Genomic DNA, 22,072 nt, shown 5'->3' on the forward strand with positions numbered 1-22,072 from the left:
AACCTCTGAGCCTGAGGCCATGGTCCTCAGCTGGAAAAGGGTGGAGTGCCCACTCTGGCTGAGGTCACCGGTCTGTCGTGGTGCTGAGGGAGCTGAGCATGAAAGTGAAGCTGCCAATTTACTGGTCAGTCTACATCCCTACCTGCACCTATGGTCACAAGTTTTGTGTAGTGACTGAAAGAACAAGATACAAGTGTCAGAAATGAGCTTCCTCCAAAAGGTGGCTGGCCTCTCTCTTAGAGATAGGGAGTGACTCAGAGTTGAGCTGCTGTTCCTCCACATGGAAAGAAGCAGGCTTCTTTGCTTAGGCTGCTGCCCCCGCAACCCAGCCCTGGATAATCAGAAGAAAATGGATGGATGGATTGATGGATATGTAGGAGAAGGTCTGGAGAGAAGTATGACAGTGTCTGCAAACATGGTCATACATGGTGGAGACTGTCCTGGTTTGGGGCTGTATTTTAGCCATGACAATGATCCCAAACACACTGCTCATTCAGTAAAAGTATACCAGGATAGAAAAACACAGTGATACACTATCAGTCATGGATTGGCCTCCGCAGAGCCCCAGGGATTATTGACGCAGTGTGGGATCATCTTGACAGAGAACTGAACAAAAACGGAGCTTAACATCCAGCTTTGAATGCCCTTCAAGAAGCATGGAGAACTATTCCTTCTTTCAATTACAGGAAAGCTGCCTGAGAGTGTTCAGGCTGTGCTGAACAGTGGTAATACCAAATACCAGAGGTGGGAAGTAACGAAGTACAAATACTTCGTTACTGTACTTAAGTAGATTTTTTAGGTATCTGTACTTTACTTGAGTATTTATTTTTCTGAGTACTTTTTACTTTTACTCCCTACATTTTTACACAAGTATCGGTACTTTCTACTTCTTACATTTTCAAAACAGACTCGTTACTTTTTAACACGTCAGAGAAGAAGTTTGCGTTTCCGGTCAGTACGCCGTCAGTCATCAAGCGATCTGAGCCTAAACGGAGGAATATTAACATATAAGAGACAATCGTACTGGCGTATCCTCCATCACCGGGGCTTATCGGGTACAAAGGGATTAAATACACAAACCCATATAATTAATGTCTCATTTTTAGCGCTATAATCAGAGGTCACAGCGGGCCGGACCGAATCCGTAAGTTATGCTCGCGGGACATAAACAGCTTAGCTAGCGCTACTGAAGAGGAGCGAGCATGAAGGGAGTAACGTGTGGCAGGTAAATGCAACATTTTTAAATGCTCAACAAATATCAGCAAACACACAAAGTGTGTGCAGTTTGTCACACAGTGTGTCTGCTAGCTAAAAGAAGAGCTGCTGTATTTCAGGGAGAGCAAAGAGAGAGAAGTTCACTCAGAGATGGAGAAAGAGGACAGGAGAGGAAGAAGAGAGGTTAGAATTAAAGGTAAGGACTGGAAAACAAACTGAAGTATGCTGACTTTGTGTTATTCAAAGATTGTATGAAAATACTGCAGTTTAGTACATAATAAACGGGTTAGCTTGTTGTACTGTATTTACAGTAAAGCTCTGTGTTGGTGCACTTTGTGTTCATGGTCAGAGTTACAGGTTCCATCAGTGCAGCAGAGATGAGTTTGAATCAAAGCTGCTGATGCTGAGATTCATTCACTGAATCCAACATTTCTACAGCCTGTATGCTGTCAGTGTAGGGGATGGAGATCAGCTCAGAGAGCTGTGAAATACTGGGTTACATCTTTATGAGTTCAGTTCATCCACACAGAGCAGTAAACCTCAGAGCAGCAGCAGCAGGTCAGCTGATCACAGCCTGCACACCAACATCATTTACTGGAGCTCACAATAGAAAGTTGTGATTCTTCTCCCCATGCAGAACCACTACAGCTGATCTTAGGGTTCCTCCACCTTCTGAATCCCACTGTAACCCCTGAGTATCCTCATGTTTGTGTTTAGGTGGAGGCACAGTCACCCTCTACTATGGAGGACACAGAGAACAGAGCTGTGTTTAAATTCCCTTTCACAGTTTGTGATTCAAGCTGAGAGCATTCATTAAAATTAAAATTTAGATTGGAATAATGTTTGTGTTCTCATGTATTATTTTATATTATTACAATAATATATAATAAGGTTCAGTTAGCTTTACACAAAAATAGCAGGTAGAAACGTCCTCCAAAGAGCTACTTTTACTTTCTTACTTTGAGTAAATTTCAGAGCCTGTACTTTTTTACTTTTACTTAAGTAAAGAACTTGAACCAGTACTTCGACTTTTACCAAAGTATTTTTTAACACAAGTACTTGTACTTCTACTTAAGTACAGAATGTCAGTACTTTTGCTACCTCTGCCAAATACTGACTTTCAAGCCCATCAGAAATGCACAAACTCTGATTTTGCCCTATACACTGCATTTCACCACCTGTTTGCACGTTTCGTTAAATCGCTGCACCTTTTCCCATTTTCTCGGCAAATTATAAAGAATTAAGGGGTGGTTCGATACTTATGCACAGCACTGTATGCGTAAATCTGTGGCTACAAATGATTTAAAACAAACAAACAACAAAAAAAAACAAAACTCACCATCTAGTTGTACGACAGCAGGATTCACCTCAAAGCAGGAGATGGAGATAAGAACCCGGGACACCAGCGCAGTCATTTACACTCCATAACAGAAGATGGCAGCAGCTGAGCGCTGCAACAGCCAAACATCCCATCACAGTTTAGACGGGACACTTTATGGACTTCCTGTCTCGTTTCATAACATTAAACTGGATATAACGTAGCATTTTCCCGTCTTATGCAAGCGACTATAATTTGGCGCTTCTCGTCAGAGAGATGACCTGCATAAAGCGACTGTTTTCCAGAAGACCTCGCTCCAAAGTCGGGTGGTTGATGATAGGTGAAGCCCTCACCTCCTGCAGGTGCTTTCATGCTGAACTAGTAAGAAGTTTCTCTGTTGATGTAAATAAAGCTAACTGAAGGCTTCTTCTTCTTCTTCTTCTTTTTTTTGAACGCTGTAATGCGAGCATTAAACTCACCTTTTCCATCTCACAGGTGAGACACGAATCTCGCGGACTTCCAATAGTTCATCACAGCAAATATGTGTGTGACCTCCCACCCAATCACAGGTTTCCAATGGGCAAGTTCCCCCGGGTTTTACGCTGTTTGCTCAAAGATCAGGTCATTACAGAGAAACAGGTGAGCGAGGCATTGGTATCCAAATAAAAATGCAGTTGTTATAATGTCTACCTATGAGTATAATCGATTAATTGATATTAAATGACAGATAATACGTGTCACTGGAAGCAGTTTTATTTATTTATTTATTATTTGGTTTTCGACTGTTTAGTTGGACAAAACACTTTATATGCTGAGCTGCTTTTTAATGATTTACAGACAGTAAATATAATAGCAGATGAACTGATGATGAATATCACTTTCCCCTGTTGGAAAGCACATTTTCCTGTTGATGTACATTTCCTTTCTCACAGTAGGTGTGGGTCCCTGAAATTGCCTCTAAGGACTTACTGAGCTGTGTGCACACTGAGGACTACCTGCACAACTTCATAAATGGGAAACTAAGTGAGCAAGAGCAAAGGAGGACAGGGTTCCCCTGGAGTGAAGGCATAGTGAGGCGCTGTCGATATGAAACGGGTGAGAGGAATGCACGCCATGCGTGTGACCTGGAAAGATGCCGTTATGGCGCTGTTGACCTTCTCTCTCGTTGACAGGTGGGACTGTTCTGGCTGCTGAAGTAGCTCTGCAGAGGGGTCTGGCTTGCAGCACTGCAGGAGGAACCCATCATGCTTTTCCCAGCTATGGTTCAGGGTTTTGTCTCCTCAATGATTTAGCAGTCGCAGCCAAATATGTGATGGACAGCTCCCCGACCAAATGCAAAGTTCTCATTGTGGATCTAGATGTTCATCAGGTGGAGTATACTTGTCTCTACTGTGGACTTGCATTTCTCTTTGTTGAGAGGCTACATTTTTTTGTCATATGTCAAACTTCCTGCAGGGTGACGGCACCGCTTTCATCTTTAAAGAGGAGCCATCTGTGTTTACGTTCTCAGTGCACTGTGGGAAAAACTTCCCCCTCCGTAAACAACAGAGCGACCTAGATATCAGCGTGGAGGATGGGCTGGAGGACGAGGATTACCTCTCTGCAGGCATGTAAATGCAGGCCACTATAATAACTGTCATGTTTTGAAATGTCTTTGCTGATTTTGAACTGTCTTAATGTATTTCTCAGTACATTAAGATTAATTTGATTGAAGTTTTTTTTCCACAAACTCACTATGACGTGTGATGGTGAACCCAACAGTTCAGACCCACCTTCCCTGGCTGCTGGAAACCTTTCGCCCAGACCTGGTTCTGTATGACGCAGGGGTTGATCCTCACTGGGAGGATGAACTCGGGAGGCTTCGCCTGACAGACCAGGGTGAGTTACTCTCTTTTACACACGTGTCTTTACCTTCAAATCACTTCTAGACTTTTTGAATATTTCTCAGGCCTCTATCAGAGAGATTTGTTTGTGCTGAAGACTCTGGTGAGCAGAGGTGTCCCCGTCGCTGCTGTTATTGGTGGAGGATACTCCAGAGACATCGACAGACTGGCTGTCAGACACTCTATCGTCCACAGAGCAGCAGCTCAGGTAAATGAATCACAGCTCATTAAACAGGTTGACCAGTTTAAAAATTGTTTTCTATTACAGCTCTGTTATTCATGTTTCAGGTTTGGAGGGAGTGTGGCGTGTAAAACTCATCCCCCTAATCGAGAGGATCCTCGGTGGGTTACTGATACCTGAGAGGCGATGCCGTTGTTCATCGTTGGGAAAGTTGCAAAAATGTAATATAATACAACCAGTACTTCATTTGCATATTTATTTACTGTACACAGTACAGATTTATTATAGCAGATAAATGTTACCTGATCACAAGTTTTTGCAGTATGAACCTTTATTACTGGAGCTGCCCAGCAGACCTCTTCCTGTTGATGTTGTTCCTATATCATCATCATCATCATCATCATCATCATCATCATCATCATCATCATCATAATCACTGCAACTGACTAATCACGATGTTATAATGTTATAACCTTGTGACTTTGAGGAAAAGATTATAAAAATACTAAATACTTAATGTAAATTAAACTGTGCATGAACAAATCTCCTTAATGGCAGTAAAAACAACACAACACTCATGAACTAAAAACCCATTTAATAAAGAAACAGATTCAAAGTATTTACATCAGCTCACATAAGACATTATTTGCCACTTAAAACAAACCCACTTGGTCCACACAAACTGTTCAGTTAAAGAAACGCACCACTCTGGCACAGTGGGGACAAACAACCAGGATTTTTCCAAGTCTCGTCTCTGACATCAAGCAGCGATATACTCGTGATAAGAGTGCAATGTTTATTCACAGTATATGAGGCAGTTGATTTGCTGAGACATACCAGCTTGTTACAAGATATTACGCCACTATTGGAAATATCAACATCAAGAGCACGCGCACACACACACACACACACACACACACACACATGTTCTCTGGAACAGAATAAGACAAGAAAATGGCACAAATGCTTTGGAAGAGATTCTGCACATTTCTAAGCTTGTGTGACGGTGCAGTGAAAGAGACACGAGCGGCTTCACAGAAAGCATCACCAAGACGTCCACAGCGGGACACCTGCTGCATGTCCTTGATATGAGAGATAAGCAGCGTGCAATTTTACAACAGGGAGACGCAAAGAAAGCAAGAATCCTCCACTGAAATATTAAAAGGTAACAGCAGATGGAAGCGTATACTGTAGTTTCATACATTTCTCTTTGGCTCACATTTAAAGCACAAAGAGAACAAATGTTCTTTTAAAAGACAAATCAGTAGCAGTGATGCAGCCCACTGTGACTGAATGACAAACATGAGCGCTCACACACTGTACATTTGGAAACTGCCTGTTGGCTTAATTTATTGAAAAAGAATAAATAATTAAAATTAAAAAAAACAAAACCATCTGATACAGTAACAGCCATTGTTGAACACTTCCATAAAAAACGTGGGTGCTCTCTAAAATATCTGACACGTAGCCGTAAAATAAATAAATAAATTATGGATAATAATCTCATTTTCAAACAGTTCAGTAGAGAACGACAGCACTGGGGAATTTCAGTGCTAATTATCTCTTCAACAATGGCTACATGTGCACATTTAAATTAAAAGAATGCCATTATTCTCACATGTGGAATTCAGTGCTAAAACTTGAGGCAGAGGCGATGCAAAGTGAACTCAAACATGACCAGTTAGGGTCATATTTTCCATACCTGAACTTTTTCTGCCACCACACACCAGTTGGCATGATCGAAGTAGGTGTGTTTCACATGAAGCTCTTCGACGTGATTCTCTATCAGCTCTGCCAGCTCTCCCTCCCTGAAGACGTGATAATACCTCAGGCAGGAGCCTTCCACTTGCCCTTCGCTCCCCTGAGGACTCTGTGTGCTTCCCTGCAGCTCTTCTCCCAGCGGCCCTCCATCTCTTACATCTCCAGACTGCTTCAGGTCCTCCCCCTGCAAGGAGACTAGATCTGGTAGAGGCAGAGAGCCACATTCCTGCACTAAAGACACTGAGCTGCTGTTATTAGTGGAGTTGTTGCCTCTAGAATCATTCGGTCCCTTGTGCTGCTCTGTGACAAAGACATCCTCCTCTGATCCAATCACAGACGGAGGGGAAAAGAAGCTTGAGACTTGCTTGATAAGCCCTCGTCCTCTTCCACTCAGGTTGAATTTGTTCCCCTCATTTTCCCCTGTGGGCGAAGATAAAGTGCTCACATCTCTGGAGGATGACCGGGAAATCCCCAAGCTTCCGAAGTCGAACACGGAATCCAGGGACCTGGAGAAGAACCACAGTTTGTGTGTCCTCTGCCGCGGCGTGGTGCGGCCCAGATCTTCTTCATCTGCCACAGAGGATGTGCTTCTAACCTTCCTGTGCTTTTCAGTGTTGTCTATGGCTTCGCTCACGCTCTGTGCTGTGGCTCTCCTTCTCGGCTTGTTGAAGCCGGGAGGGAATTGAGGATTGGGGTTCCAAGGAACAAAGATGTCCTGTTTCTCAAACTTACGACGTTTCTGCTCCATGGCCCACACGTAGATCATAATGCGCCCGCCCACTCGCAGAGTGCGAGCCATCTCCTTTATTGCTCGAATACGACGCTCTTTGGTGGACAGATGATGGATGACTGTGACAAAAACATGAGTTTGTCAGAATTAAGCATAAATTTATGAGGTATCATCACCATTGTGTATAGAACACAAGATAAATTAATAGTGTGGCTGTCCTATTTGGACCTAATTGCACTCTTTCTTTTTTTCTTTTTTTTTGGAGGACACATTAATTATTTTTCACACTGTTGGCATGGCAATGCAAGTTTGTGGTACACCTTATTATATGACTTAATTTAATTTGAGGCCGATGATAGCAGCAACAGTTGCGTCATGCATATGAAAGGAGTGATTTGTTACATACTGAGAGCAACAACAACAACATCTTATCCCATCTTCAATAAAGGTTTATAGGTGCGCCCGTTACCTGCAATAGACAGCACAGCATCGACGCAGCCGTCTCTGTAAGGCAAATGCAGCCCATCACACATCTGGACCTCGTGTCCTTGGCTCCAGGCAAAATCCACAAGGGGGCGACAAACGTCACACCCCAGCTTGAACACCTCCTTGTTGATGTGGAGATACTTGCCATTACCACAACCTGGAAATACAAGACAGTCAGCTACAACATAAGAGCGTGATTATGAAAACAGTGCTCTGGTTAAAAAAAAAAAAAAGAGATCATATTACTGCTGGAGGCCCACCAATGTCAGCAACGATGCTCCCAGCCGGCAGGTCCAGCAGGAACTGTCGTACCTTCGGCCAGGCTTTATAGCGGCTGTCGTTAAAATATGGAGCAATCTTGTCGTAGACATTGTGTACGTGGTCTCTTTCAAGCTGGCTGGCAGCCTCCTCCATCATGTTCGCCCAGGCTGCCTCATGCAGCAGCCTCACAGCATCATGACTGCAGGGACAAGATAGTCTTTCTGGTTATATAGTTCATTTCACTATGAATAATAATAATAAAAAAAAAAAATCCATTGTGGACTCGCTAAATGGAAAAAGCACATTGGAGATCCTCCCTGCATGCTTGTTAATGTCCTACAAGGTCAGCTCACAACAGTAATCAGCAGACACAATCAAACACCTGTCAGGTGGTAATTTAATGTCAGACCCTCGGCTTTGTACTTCCAAGTACCAGCTGCATCAGCGCACACTGAGGTAAGCTCTGTGAATACAACTCAGAGATAATTTGTCATTTTGAGTCCGTAACTGCAGAAAAACACAGACTAGGGGACATAAATTAACTAAGTCACTGCAAATAAGCACGGCTCATCACACCAAACGCTCAACGGGTCCATTTCCACAGCAGCTGTGAGAAATTGGTTTTACAGTAACGTGGAAGCAAAAGGTCAACACGTAAATCATTTTGGTGTCGGTAACAAGACGCAAAACAAACATGAGTTGTGTCTGAGTGAGCGATTTTCAGTGATTCCTTCACGCTGTGCAAGCAAGCGTTATGCTGCAGCTGAGGTTCAGGTAATGGCAACATTTCTTTCAGTGTCACATGCAGTGGAAGGTCCTCAGTATGAGCTCTCATTCGAGGACTCACATTTACCTAATATGACCTTCATTAATTCCAAGAAAGACCTTCAATTTCCCTGGAAATTAAGGACTAATATACACATACATGTGGATTGACTCAGCTTTCAGTGTGACTGCATTACTTGTGATCTGACAGCACTGTAGTGCTGAATATCAACATGTTACAGCTTGTGCTGATGTGGGTACTCTCGTGTATAATATTGTACTTGCAGGGTACAATATTTTCTTTGGTTTGAAACTACAACATAAGTGAGGACGCTTTTAAAAAAATAATACAACAAATATCTGTTAATCAATTAACTTTTATAAATAATATGCAGTAAACAGAAGAAACCCCACGAACCCAAAATCATAGAAACTATCTTCACAACATTTCTGTGATTTTTTTGTACGTAACGCTCTGCAGAGTTTCAGACTCAGCTGAAAATTTGAGGGATTGTATAATTGTGACGTTTGTGTTATTCACAGCTCCCACTGCAGTCATCCCAGTTTATTAGGATGCAGCCCACAGCTCCTGCAGTGCTCTTGCTGCAGCTCCCTCAAGCACTAACCTCGCTGGTCACTTTATTAGGCACACCTGTAAAAACAAATGCGATCCAAAACAACAACTCGGGCACGAATTCGACTTTTTCAAAGCTTCTGCATTCTCACCGTTTGTTTTCGTGATCTTTAAGGTGACAGTACACTGTGCTGATTTATGATCTCATAGCTGTGAAGGTTTGTCCACCCCATTAAGTTACAGGAGGGGAGGAAGGCTCTACAGAGTTCTTATTTGATCTTTGTGATTATTGTGTTGTGCTTTATTTAATTTCATGCAAAGCAGACCCACAGTTCTGATCACATGTTGACTTCAAGGAGCGCACATGTACAAATCAAATGCTTGTAATGCTGAATAAATTCATTAAACAGTAATAATGATGAGCTTTTCAGAAACCCTGAATAAATTCATCACATGATTTTTTTTTTTTTTTGCACACTAACACTTTTAATATACAGCTGACCTCAGCAGGAAATGGTAATTCTAATGTTTTGTATAAACAGCTGAACTCCTAAATCGATTCATTAAGTCTGCAATCATCAATGAAAATACAGTTTCAGAGGCAAAAAACTGCCAGACTCCCGACAAGGCCGACAGAGAAGACAGCTGTCTCTTTCTTTATCTGCATTCAAACATCTCTTGTAGCCACACTATTATTAACCACCAAGTGAACATTAAATCACACAGAGTGCATTATCAGTGCACAATATTGGTCTCTTTGCTGCAAAAGCTTTAAAATCACTGACGGTGTACGTTGCAGCAGATTTTCCGCCCTATGTGACACGGAGATGGGAGATAAGAGTTGTTTTCAAGCGACTGTGATAGATGAGAGCTGGCAGCGCTGACATATCAGAAATTCACTGCTAACACATTTTACTGCATGTGTTCACTGCTAACACATGCAGTAAAATCAACACACACTGTAAATATATATATATATATATATATATATATATATATATATATATATATATATATATATATATGTGTGTGTGTGTGTGTGTGTGTGTGTGTATTATACAAAATATATTGCAACTTTCCCACTGCTTAGGCTTATCTGCAGTTGCACTGCACAATATTTAATTTTAGGCCACTTAATCCTCGATCACTTCAAGTTGGACAGTCAACAGATGCATGTTTAGAGACATCTGATATCCATTTCTCTCTGTTTGTCTGTCTGCAAAGAAATTCCCATTAATAAATGTAAAGCAGACCATCACAACCCACTGAACCGTGCAGTCCCACAATGTGCTTTGTTGAGGTTAAAAAGGAGGAAAACTATCAGACATTTAGTCTCCACTTCTTTCAGATGGCATCAGGTTATGTCCTTGAATGTAATATCCACTGGTGCCCATTCAGTGTGCACACAGTGAACACTTACCACAGGATATCAGCAACAAAGCCCAACGTGCACTGCACGAAATGCAAATATGTCTCTTTATGGCCTGACAATCACTGTGCATTAACAGGCTTATCTTCATTCCTCCATTTGTCAATATAGCGTACGCAGCATCCTTCGCTCGGACCTATTTCTGGACCACCATCATCTGCATCATCTCAGCCAAGTGGAAGTAAAACATCCCTTATGTAACGCTGTAATCTGGCCTCATTCGGTGCTGTCTGAGCTCAATTCTGCCCGAGTTTCCCCCCTCTGCTCACTAAACTGTGGCAGTCCTCAGCTGAGATTATGTAACCAGCAGCTGGGGAGGCTCAGAGCACTGCCTCTGACTGACAATGGGAACTAAAATTAAATCAGAGGACACACAGATCTGTCCTAGGTGCAGGACACCGAGGGGATAAAGGGAAAATCAGCCGCTGTTTCTGTGGGTCTGTGCGTGTGTGTGTGCATGGATTCTTTGACAAATCATCAATAACTCTAATCCCAATATATTTTCATCATAAATGATCCACAATGCACAGCTTTTCCCACTATTCTGCGAATATCCGACTTTGAATAGATGTTCCTGGACCGCGTTAACAGCTCAGACCTCCGCGGCGCTCTGAGGTGATGTTAGTGCTGGATGAGCAGACGGGGCTGAGCACAGGCAGCCCACAGAGAACAGGTTTAACCGTCAAATATGCCAGAATGAACACGTGGGGAGAGATCTAGAGGTTTAGACCGCTGGGCTTACTTTCCTCTCCGGTAAACGTGCAGTAAATAAAAAGAGAATATAGTCAAAGGCAGACAGATGGGAAGAAAACTGCAGTTCAATGAATCCCTCAGGCTTTAAATGAGCCCCGTGATTAGTTACATTTCTACATTATGTATTTATGAATGGGTGGGGTACAACTTTGAGTCCAAATCAAAGTTTCTTTTGATCTGTGAACAACTGACGTAAACCAGAATGAAGTTTAAATAATATATTACATTAATAAAGACAATTTTCCCCAACTTGTTCGCAATTTATACATAGCTTTATGATAACCGGTGTCAAAAACTGCACACCCTCCTGCCAAAATCACTTACCGTAGGACCTGCCGCGCTATTATCCGCCTCTATCCTCGGGTCGCCGGAGGTAAACTTCCCTGGATCTATATGATCCACCTGTCATGTGGATCAGAGGAAGGTGCGCGGCGAGGAGGCACCGAGCTCATCCACAACCACATCGTGGTAAACGAAGCAAAGAAAAGGCGTGCGGTGTGTGACCGCCAGTAGTCTACCGGCCGCAGGAAGGCACCAAATCCACAGGACTGGGCGCTCCACACCTGTCAAGATAGCGGGAAGGTAGGGCGAAAACTTCCGGTGACGTGTTTCAAAATTAAAGCAAACCAAAGTAAAAGGATTTCCTATAGTTGCTTGTGTGTGAGGAGTGCGATTTAAGAACATAAAACTAACCAGAAAAAAGAAAGAAAGAAAGAAAAACAAGCAAAACTTTTTAAAGATAATTACGAAACCAACGATGCACCTCTAAAATGATTTAAATCGAATAAAAGGAGTTTAAATAATTAGAAATAATTATTAAAATCAACAGTAGTCCAGTAAAATGACCAGAACCTACAAATTAAATTCTGTAAAATAATTAGAAATTAAGTAAAATTATAAAAAAGAAAAAAAAAAAGAGTTCTGAAAGGTAGCTAGGCAAGAATATTGTAGTTTGGTCTGAAAAACTGATAATGTTGGAGCTAATTTGGTTGGTTAAAGGTTGTTGAGGGTGATGGAGCTAAAATTGCATCTAGATGCAGTATAATAATATAAGAAGAAAATCTTAAACTATGCCTTTTAAAAAAAAACACAAAACCTGAGGGTGAGTGACAGCAGTCTTGCCTCAGTGAACCAATACTGTTATTATGATAAATTAATAAAGTTGCAATTTGATCATAGTATCTTCTTCTTCTTTCGGCTGCTCCCTTTAAGGGTCGACACAGCAGATCATCTGCCTCCATCTCAGCCTATCCCCAGCATCCTCCTCTGTCACACCAACCCTCTGCATGTCCTCCGTTCCTCCTGCCTGGCAACTCCATATTCAGCATCCTTTGTCCAGTATGGCCACTATCCCTCCTCTGCACATGCCCAAACCAAAGAGTCAGTAACTATATAGCAGAAATGATGCCACATGGCTTCTTTAACTATTAAATAAATAATTATGGGAACAAAAGTTCATGTGTTTAAGTGTTCCTGTTTCCCACCGTTTGATGGAAATGAAGCTTTATTTTGTGCCTCTTTGGCTGAGTGGTTGCAGATGATGAGCTGCTCCTTCATTTGATTTTAAGGTTTACTAATAACAACTTGTGGAAATAATTTCACATATTTCAAATAAAAAAGAAATCTTGCTTCACTTTCATTATACGTATCTAGCAAATCTTAGTCCATGTCCAGTCATTGAATATTGATGTATTTGTACTGTTTACACAGCGGCTCAGCCTACTGCCCATTTTTCATTGTGTGTGTGTGTGTGTGGGGGGGGGGGGGGGGGGGGGGGGGGGGGGGGGGGGTACACACCCTTGCGCTTTTATTTTGAAGATTAAGCGAGACAGTATCCGGTATTGCTGTGTTTGTTTTGACTGAACTGATGGGTCTTCAGTGTGTAAAAAAAAAAAAAAAGATGACACTCTGTGCGGTTGCAGAGCAGGGCTGTCATTGGCTGTCAGCCTCACGTGACGACCACAATAAACATCGTGACAGGTAGAACATGAGGTCCTTCATTTTATGCGTCACCGCTTTCCCATTAGGCTAAATGGATTTTAACTTTTATAAGTTCCCCGATTTCAACCAAGAGCAGCAACAGGAGGAAAAACTGACAAAAACATATTTATTCAATTAAAACAGAAGCTGACAACAACTCATATGATGCATTTTTAGTTTGACCTACACGTGGGTATTTATTACTGTTATAAGCGCCTCATATTAGTTATAATGACCCATTTTTTAATGCTTTGCAAAGAGCACAAAGGATACGAAAAGTTTATCCTGATCTTCTACTTGCAAACATATGATACTGAGGTTATAAGAACTGCATAAAAAAAAATAAAGAGCTTTGAGTTCTACACCATTAAGCCACTTAATGTGTTTCTATTGTGGTAATTATTAGCGCACATTAGCCTGTCACATCCACTTGTCGTTGTCCTCTGCTTCCCGTGTGGGTGTCAGCTATGATTTCATCTGCCCTTTTTGTTCCTAAGATGCTTAAGAGCAGAAACGTATTTATGGTTCATCACCGCCATTTAGGGCGCACAGAGCACTCATCACAGCTGCAGGCTTTCTCACATTAAAATCACACACACCTCCACACCCGAGGAGTACACAGCACAAACACATTTAAACTGGCGGCTAATGAAAATAACTAGAAACACAGACGTCCCCTCAGCAGAGGTTCAGCAGCAGTTAAACAACTCTAATTACTCTGAGTCTCTCCGAACACTCTTAAATCTGTTTAATCATGAATCCAGTTAGGCAGCATCCTTCATAATGGCTGTTTATCAAGGACTCTTACGAGATTTGTGCTTTTCTGAAAATGTTTCCCAGAGACAGACGTTATCTCACAACTTAAGAAAAACTGAGTCACCAAACTCCAGCCTAAGCAAAACTTTCAACACTTGCTGCTGTGCTTATTAGCTGGCAACAAATAAACTAGTCCAGTAGATACATTAAACGCATTAAATGGTTGACCGGAGGTTTTAGGGAGACTGATTTTTGGTGCCAGGAGGAAGCGTGGGCTTGGTAGCTCCTGCACAGATGATGACTTTTCCTGTTTCCTGACTTCCTGTTGTTGGATGGCAAATTGTGTTACAGTTGATTTACTGTATATTCTTAGGTATTTTATTCTGAGTGATGTAAATCCCCGTGGCCACTGCGGTTACATGAGTGGTATACGGCAGAATATGCAGTAATGTAAAATGATACTATTTATTTTTTTGTCATCAGTGCCACTGTATGTCCATCAGAAAGGTTTGTTGGAGTTGCTAAAATCCAGCCTAGAATAATAAGTTATTCTGTTAATAGAAAGATCATTTTCTAAGCACGCCTGAAGAAGGTCACTGACTGCCTCCACAGAATGAACACAGACTGTGCAGCGTGCAAATGCTCCCCCACCCCATTAAATGGACCCTGAAAAAGAAATGTCAATAGAAATCATAAAAAAAAGCCCTGTAGCTCCCTGGAAACTCATGCCTCTTCAGTCTTTGTGCAGAGGTGTGCAGAGGTGCTCCTCTTCAGGTGCACAGTTGCTGAAACAATCAAAACAAGATTCTCCTCCTCCAGAACAATCTTGTTTTTTTGTGGAAATTGTCTGTTTCTTATAATTCTGTCCATATCACCGTTGTCTGCATTCAGTGCCTCTGCTTATGCACGGACACGGAGCTTTATCGAGGTCCTGCTTGTTAAACAGCCCCAGAATTTTAAAGGTCAAAGCTTTTACATTAGAGATGAGAAGTCAACACTTGTCCTGCTCAGTGTTGACACTGGTGTCTTTGACTTAAAAGTTCAAAGATCTTATTTTACTACTGTGATGGCCACAGGGCTGGGCTTGCTTTCCTTTGTGGCTGTCTTTCCATCTCTTCCAGGTAACTGGTGGGTGGAACTGACCTAGTTAGGGATGCAGCGCAATATAATGAAGCCCTGCCGAAACCTCTCAGGGGTTCTCCTCTGCTCCTCTCCCCCATGCTGACTGACAGACAGAGCATCTGGGTTTTAATGCACTGAGACATTGCATACATACTGATTTGCTGATAATCATACATACTATTATTTGGTTTCTTTACATTATTTAAATAAATATCGAATAAGCTTTTTTAATGCTTAATTAAAGCTTGTTTTTATTATTATTCTAAGATCAAAGTTTCTTTCGTTTTTGGAGAGTGCAATTTGTCTTTAAAAAGATAAAACTACATTTAATTTAAAAAAAAGGTTTCGCTTCTTTGTTCTTGACGTGAGTTACTTATTAAAGTCTTTTAAAGCTTGTTTTCTGGCCTGAGCACCGAGTTTTCCAAGAAAATCTAACAGGCTAAATGGTCACCAACTGCCAGCTCTTCACTGCAAACAGATGACATTAAAAGATGGAAAGAAAATCCATTTCAAATCCCCTTTAAAAGACCTCCACATTGATTCTCTTGAATCAAGGTCAGGTTATATCACAGCTTAGCCTTTTCTAAATACTAAACACACAGCTCTGTGGGTCAGCTCTGTATTTTATTTTTAACATTCAATAAGCCTTTATTTACCAGATAAATCCAATTTATCTGTTCTCTTCTCTACATTTATTTTCTCACAATTTACCACTGACACTCTGTTGGGTGTGTAACCCCTTTAAGAAATAAGGCAATCATTTAATCATTACACTGTTTCAAAATCATAATCAGTCTCTCTCTCTCACACACACACACACACACACACACACACACACACACACACACACACACAGAGTCTGCTTATGCAAGACTAAATTGATATTAAATCTTAGAAAACTGTTTGATTTCATTTTTTTCCCAAGCAAATAACCCCAGGCTGTCAGATTAAAGCATAAAAAGCTTATTAGAGTTGTATAAATATAGTTGAAAGTGCTCTATGAGCACTGAAGCAGAAAGATTATTGCATCTCACGTATAACATCCTCCTCCATCATTTTTACTTTATGGAAAATTTGTAATGCCAAAAAATCTCTGAAATGCAAAATAATAACTAATGTAGAAACAGGGAGCTGCAGTCTGAAAAATAAATGAAAAATAACCCCACACAGGCTGAAATGAGAATGAAAACCACACTGACAAAGAGGTCAACCAATCATGTGGACTCCTACTATGAACTTAGTGATATTTGGTTAAAAGCGTGACAAGCGATTACCTCCCGGTGGCTACAAATATGAGGCACTCCTTTTCCCACCACCTTTTATTGGTATTTTCTTCACCGATCATCTTCTCTAACCCAAACCTGCATATACCATATTTGGGTTAATGTGCATCCAGTTATCAGCATGCTATTTTTAAACATGCAACGCTGCAGCATAATGTCAAGCAGAGCAACAGGACAGCTAACCCAGATCTGTCACGTGAAGCTGCAAAGACAAATACTAACCTATCCCAATATCTGAAAACAGGACACCATTTTCTCAAAATCATAACATTTTCAATCAGTCTGCAGGAGTGCAGACACACATTTAAGTATATAAAGTCTGTGGTCCACAGAAAAAAAAATTCTGCCTCTAAACACAACACTGAGGGGATGGGGGGGTGTCAACAAAACATCACCTCGTTGCAGCATTAACGAGCACCAGCGGGAGCGGGGGGGTGAAGTGTGATTTCCTGTGAGACACAGTAATGAACAGTGAATGCTATGAGGCAAAGCCCTCTCCACACTCAGTGTTTAACACTATATCAGAGTTTCTACACTAATAGGGTCTCTACCCAATGTTCCCCACAGTAATTGGCAGCAGCTGTAGATGGCTTATTGTGCTTTGGCCAACCGGTCTGGAGACATTCAGTGTTTCCAAAGACGCGACACTTTACGAACATTCACTTTCACGGATGAACACACGACTTAAAATACAGGCTCTCGAGCTTTTCTCCTAGACCGCTAATCTGCGACTGTACTAATATTGGTCATAAAATATTTCCCTTGAATACAGTATTTAAAAAAAAATTCCATGAAGATGTAAAAACAGGACCTGCGACAGACTGGTGACCTCTCCATGGTGTACCCTGCCTGTCGCCCTATGGCAGCTGCAACAGGCACAAGTGACCCTGCGACCCTAAACTGGATAAGTGAAAGAAAATGGAAATGCACCACTTCCATCAAGTCACTGTATAGTTTACAGTCATGTGAAACAGGTCTCTGTGCAGCCCTGTGAAAAACTAAGGGCATCCTTACTGCTTCCATAGGAAGTAAGAAGGTAAGTAGCAGCCAGGTGTGAGCACTTCAGTAAGGTGTGCGTTAACGCATTGACGCAATCTTCCCAGGAGTGGACGTCACAGCAAATTCACCTCACGGTCAAACCGGTCAAATGCATAAAACTACGAAAGGCCAAAGAAACACCCATCAGATTTTTAAATTATTATTTTCATCATTTCCACAGCTCTGACAACAGATTTCCTGAATATGGGATAAATAAAGTACTTCTCATTCATTTCACCAGCAAATCTAAACAAATCAAACAGACTGGCTGAAAAAGAAAAGAATCAATCAAGAATCAAAGTCCAGACCTCAACTTGACTGAAATGGAATATTTACAATAAACTCCTGAGTGGTGAGGTCATGAACTAAACAAGAAAAAAAAAAAACTCACAGCAGTGCTTCTATTTGGTACTTCCTGAGAGATTAGTAAAAATTTGGCCTTTGGTAGATGTTGCTGGCAAACAGTAGAAAAGAACATTGTGGCGTAACCAAGAGGATAAATCACTGATAAAAGTCATTGTTTACAGGACAGAGTTTGAGTTTCTCTGAAGAATACAGAGGATACTAAAAACCATTTTAACAGCTAACACATAACCGAGCAAACCAGAAAATTAAAACACAAAGCAGACGGAGGACGACCGGACAAACTCCTGGTTTTATGCAGACTTCATTAAATGCTAAAATGTAGAATTTCTTCAGAAAAATATTTCTTTTTACAAAAAAAAAAAAAAAAAAAAAAAAAAAAATCACAATATACAAAACAATATTTTAAAAATCCCATAGAAATAAAAATTCACAATCTTTACACTAAAAATGGTCTTAGAGGCAGATTTATGTGGCTGTTAAATTCTGTCAGACATTAATGGAAATTTTGTTTTCGCCTCATCATTTGCGGCTGCTCCGGTCGACGTCTCTGGTTCACGTGAGACGGTTCTTGAGAATTCATGACGATGTCTACGGACATGGGAAAGGAAAAGCGATCCATCATCTGTGTGATCTTCTCCTGAGGAACGCCGTGCTTGTTCCTCCTGGAAGTGAAAAAAAAAAAAGTGCAGTAGATGAAGTTAGAGTGTGAAGTCTGGATTGTGTCTAACAGCATTTTAATATAATAACTGAAAAATCATACTTCTCCAGCTCGTAAGGATCAAATTTCCATCTGGTGTCGGGTTCACGAAAATCCACTTTGTATCCTCTCTCCAAGGCCTGGTGCAGAAGTTGGAAATGTAGAAGAATTAATGAAACATGAACTAAGTAAATATAATTAATAATAACATATTAAATAGTTAGTATTAATTATTTACCATTTGGACATATGGCTTCATTTCCCAGGCTTGGATGTTTGTATTATCAATAATAATGGGAGACAGGCCGTCACGAAGAGCGTCTCTAGCTGAGAAGATTAAGCAGAGATTCTCACAAGTTCTGGCAAGAAAATGAAAACTGTCTTCACACCAAATTTCTACACACACACACATCAGCCACAACATTAAAACCACCTGCCTGATAATTGTGTAGGCCATCCCATGCCAAAACAACACCGACCAATCAGGGCATACACATGTGACCTCCAGGGGTCTCCTGTGGTATCAGGCACCATTAAGTTGGCAGCGAATCCTTAGGGTCTGCGTGGATTGAGCTTGTTTTGGCTAATCAAATAAGGACTGGGGGTATTTGGACAGCGTGTAAATGCTTTAGACTCTTCGTTGTGTTCCTGAGCAGTTTGTGTGGTTTGTCAGGGTGCCTGTCTTGCTGCAGGAAGCACCTGTTGTTGAAGAGTACCTTTGCCAATGTTAACGTGGGCAGCACATATCAAAGAAACATCCACTTGAATGCCAGGACCCACAGTTTTCCAGCAGAATATTGCACTGGAACCACATTATCGGTTTTATTCACTTCACTTCAGTGGTTTTGATGTTGTGGCTAACTTTAAAATACTCTGAAGAAATTTAAATACACCAGATGACCTTCCTGACACAAACCCAAAGGATGTTTGTCTCCTCCAGAATGCATGAACCACTACACTGCAGAGCCATTGTGGTTGCTTCAGTACCGTTAAATGTTTTTCTATGACTTGAATCTCATGAATGAGCATTTAATGAGTCAATACCTCTAATCTGATTCCATTCATGTGCTGCTCCAAGAAGGCTGGGGTCATAGTGGTAGCAATTTTTGTGTGCAAAGTAATCATCTGTGCTCAAAATGATCCCGCTGGGGCCGGTGGAGAGCAGCTCCCTGTGAAAAATAATCAGTCTCTAAGTGCTGCTTTTACGATATTCATGTCAGATAAGAATAAATGGACAGAAATTAAATCGGCATTACACACTGATGTACCTGGCGAGTGTGGATTTCCCAGATCCTGGTAATCCCCTCATCAAGATAAGCACGAGGGCCGAATGGTATGCATGAGTATCATCACGAGGCTGGTAGTGATGCTGTTGCTCCCAAGGTTCATTTTCCGAATCGTATCTCTGGAGCCTGTCGTAGTCTTCGTTGAACTGAGAGAGCTCGTGATTTCTATCTCTAGGCCACCTGACATCTACATTATCTGAGTGTCCGTCATAGCTGCGGCCCTCATCCCTATCAAACTGATGTGGAGGAGCTCCATAAAAGCCCTGAGAGGGTTGCCTGCATACATTTGGAGGTGGGAAGCGAGAAAAAGGTGGAAAATGCAGCTCCTCTTGATAATGATGTGCCACGCCTGGATGTTGAAATGTAGGATTCACATGTGGTGGTGTTTTTTGTTGATTTGGGAATGCATATGGTGGTGGTTGGTGAGGGAATGGTGGTCTGTGAAATCTCAGGTTTGGTGGTCTATCCCTTGGTTGTGGATAATGCCACTGAGAAGAGCTCAGCTCTGGGGCAGGCCTCTGTCTCATGGGACTGTACGGTTCATTCTGATACCAGTGAGGCCACGCTGACTGTTTTCTTCCACTGCTTTTCTGGGAACCATCTGTTTCTGAAAAATCTCTTGTGTTAACAATTCTCCCCTCAGGTATATCCTGAGTTTCTTTGCTGGTAGGTAATTTAGGAGATACAAGTGGCTGATCAAAAGCTGCATCTTGTGTCCCCGGGTTACCATTAGCACCATCAGGGGCATCGATCTTCTCAAGCTCTCTGTAAAACTCACTCAGTGAGTCTTCAATGACAGACTCAGCTGAGGTTGTTTGTGGAGGAAACGCTGGACCAATGAATGCAGTGCTGGTGAATCCTACCTCCTTTAACACACGGTCCCTCACACTGCTGCCTGGAGCACCGCCATCAGTGCCCACATGCTTAGTGTTTGTGTCAGCCTCACAATCTTCTGTACTTTCATTCACACAAGGCTTGTCTGTGGCATCAGAGGACGTACAGGACAATTCAGGGTGAGACATCTGAATGAAGACAGATGAGAAGTCACTTCACTGGAACACCTCAAAAATACAAAGGATTACTACATGCTACACTTATGATTATTTTATTTGTTATACTTTTTTGCTGACCCTATATCAATATACAGTCTCAAGGAGTATATCAGCTGATATATTGTGTATTCTACATATGTATATGTGTGAGTATGTGTACATATAAGTGCACGTGGCAGCACACTGTACATAAATTAGCTAAAATAAAAATAATGCCTTCAGTTAACCATTACACTTTGGCTAATGAGCCACAGTACGAGATACAGAGAACCGAATAAAAATAAATAAATAAACAAATAAACAAAATAATTCATTACGTAAAAGTAAAACAACAGAGTAACTGTTGGTATTCACGGATGCTTACCGTACATATTCGGGATACGTAAATAGAGGCAAAAGCAATATTCACGACACACCGGCGTGCAGATACAACATTGCGCTCGCCTTGTGTTTACGGAAGTGACATCATTCTTCTTCTATTTTCTTATTAACGGCAGACAACACGGCCGCTGACTGCGTGAGCGACACAAGCGGTCCATTGAGGTTTGCAGGCGTTTGTTTATGCATAGCTCTCTTCGCTTCTCTCTGTCCCTCCACAGCATTTCAGTCAGGTTGTGGTATGGACTTTGGGCCATTACAACACTTCGATTCTTTTGTTTTTCAGCCATTCTGTAGTAGATTTGCTGGTCTCCTTGGGATCATTGTCCTGAACCAATTTCAGCCAAGCTTTAGCTAACAGATGGCCTCAGATTTGACTTTAGAATACTTTGGTGTACAGAGCAGTTCAAGGTCAAGTCAGTGACTGCAAGGTACTCAGGTCCTGTGTCTGCAAAACAAGCACAAATCATCACCTCTCCACTACTGTGCAGTTAGTATGAGGCGCTTGCACCACCATGCTGCATTTGGCTTTTGCCAGCTGTGGCTCTGTGCATTAAGCCCAAGCATCTCCACTTTTATGGGATCTGTCCAAAGAACATTGTTCCAGAAATCTTGTGGTTTGTTCAGATGCAACTTTGCAAACTTAAACTGCGCTGCCATGTTTTTGGTTTTTTTTTAGAGACTTTCTCCTGGAAACCATTCCAAACAGGACATACTTGTTCAGTCTTTAATTATACTGTGATGAACTTTAACATTTA

At 41.6% G+C, this 22,072-nt stretch overlaps 3 protein-coding genes across 5 annotated transcripts; 1 reads left to right on the forward strand and 2 right to left on the reverse strand.

The window, feature by feature from the left end:
- Positions 1–2,728: 2,728 nt before the first annotated feature.
- Positions 2,729–5,052, forward strand: hdac12 (histone deacetylase 12). Of its 3 annotated transcripts, none has more exons than XM_030744595.1 (8): positions 2,729–2,914; positions 3,029–3,172; positions 3,469–3,628; positions 3,706–3,902; positions 3,989–4,139; positions 4,295–4,411; positions 4,482–4,624; positions 4,705–4,854. In XM_030744595.1, the coding sequence occupies exons 1-8, from the start codon at positions 2,810–2,812 to the stop codon at positions 4,726–4,728; spliced, it is 1,041 nt and encodes a 346-aa protein (XP_030600455.1). In that variant the 5' UTR covers positions 2,729–2,809; the 3' UTR covers positions 4,729–4,854. The 3 variants fall into 3 exon arrangements, with proteins under 3 accessions (XP_030600455.1, XP_030600454.1, XP_030600456.1); XM_030744594.1 differs by having other exon boundaries at positions 2,732–2,914; positions 4,514–4,624; positions 4,705–5,046; XM_030744596.1 differs by having other exon boundaries at positions 2,754–2,895; positions 4,514–4,624; positions 4,705–5,052.
- A 123-nt stretch (positions 5,053–5,175) lies between these two features.
- trmt9b (tRNA methyltransferase 9B) lies at positions 5,176–11,892 on the reverse strand. Its single transcript, XM_030744593.1, has 4 exons — positions 11,681–11,892; positions 7,835–8,034; positions 7,558–7,731; positions 5,176–7,207 (listed from the first exon to the last, which is right to left on the reverse strand). The coding sequence occupies exons 2-4, from the start codon at positions 7,989–7,991 to the stop codon at positions 6,285–6,287; spliced, it is 1,254 nt and encodes a 417-aa protein (XP_030600453.1). The 5' UTR covers positions 7,992–8,034; positions 11,681–11,892; the 3' UTR covers positions 5,176–6,284.
- Positions 11,893–18,315: 6,423 nt separating this feature from the next.
- Positions 18,316–21,396, reverse strand: n4bp2l2 (NEDD4 binding protein 2-like 2). The gene is made up of 6 exons (XM_030744591.1): positions 21,301–21,396; positions 19,867–20,906; positions 19,643–19,767; positions 18,837–18,925; positions 18,662–18,738; positions 18,316–18,563 (listed from the first exon to the last, which is right to left on the reverse strand). Exons 2-6 carry the CDS (start codon positions 20,904–20,906, stop codon positions 18,395–18,397), a joined length of 1,500 nt encoding a protein of 499 aa, XP_030600451.1. The 5' UTR covers positions 21,301–21,396; the 3' UTR covers positions 18,316–18,394.
- Positions 21,397–22,072: the final 676 nt, after the last annotated feature.

The sequence above is a fragment of the Archocentrus centrarchus genome, chromosome 13, assembly GCF_007364275.1.
Source record: "Archocentrus centrarchus isolate MPI-CPG fArcCen1 chromosome 13, fArcCen1, whole genome shotgun sequence".
NCBI classification, from domain to species: Eukaryota; Metazoa; Chordata; class Actinopteri; order Cichliformes; family Cichlidae; genus Archocentrus; species Archocentrus centrarchus.

Coding starts and splice junctions, on each gene's coding strand:
- hdac12 (XM_030744594.1), top strand. CDS start 2,810: ATGACCTGCATAAAGCGACTGTTTTCCAGAAGACCTCGCTCCAAAGTC. Junction 3,903..3,988: donor TGGATCTAGATGTTCATCAG/GTGGAGTATACT, acceptor AACTTCCTGCAG/GGTGACGGCACCGCTTTCAT. Junction 4,625..4,704: donor TCCACAGAGCAGCAGCTCAG/GTAAATGAATCA, acceptor TTCATGTTTCAG/GTTTGGAGGGAGTGTGGCGT.
- n4bp2l2 (XM_030744591.1), bottom strand. CDS start 20,906: ATGTCTCACCCTGAATTGTCCTGTACGTCCTCTGATGCCACAGACAAG. Junction 19,768..19,866: donor GGGAAATCCACACTCGCCAG/GTACATCAGTGT, acceptor TATTTTTCACAG/GGAGCTGCTCTCCACCGGCC. Junction 18,739..18,836: donor TGAAGCCATATGTCCAAATG/GTAAATAATTAA, acceptor CTTCTGCACCAG/GCCTTGGAGAGAGGATACAA.
- trmt9b (XM_030744593.1), bottom strand. CDS start 7,991: ATGATGGAGGAGGCTGCCAGCCAGCTTGAAAGAGACCACGTACACAAT. Junction 7,732..7,834: donor GAGCATCGTTGCTGACATTG/GTGGGCCTCCAG, acceptor TTGTATTTCCAG/GTTGTGGTAATGGCAAGTAT. Junction 7,208..7,557: donor TGCTGTGCTGTCTATTGCAG/GTAACGGGCGCA, acceptor TTTTTGTCACAG/TCATCCATCATCTGTCCACC.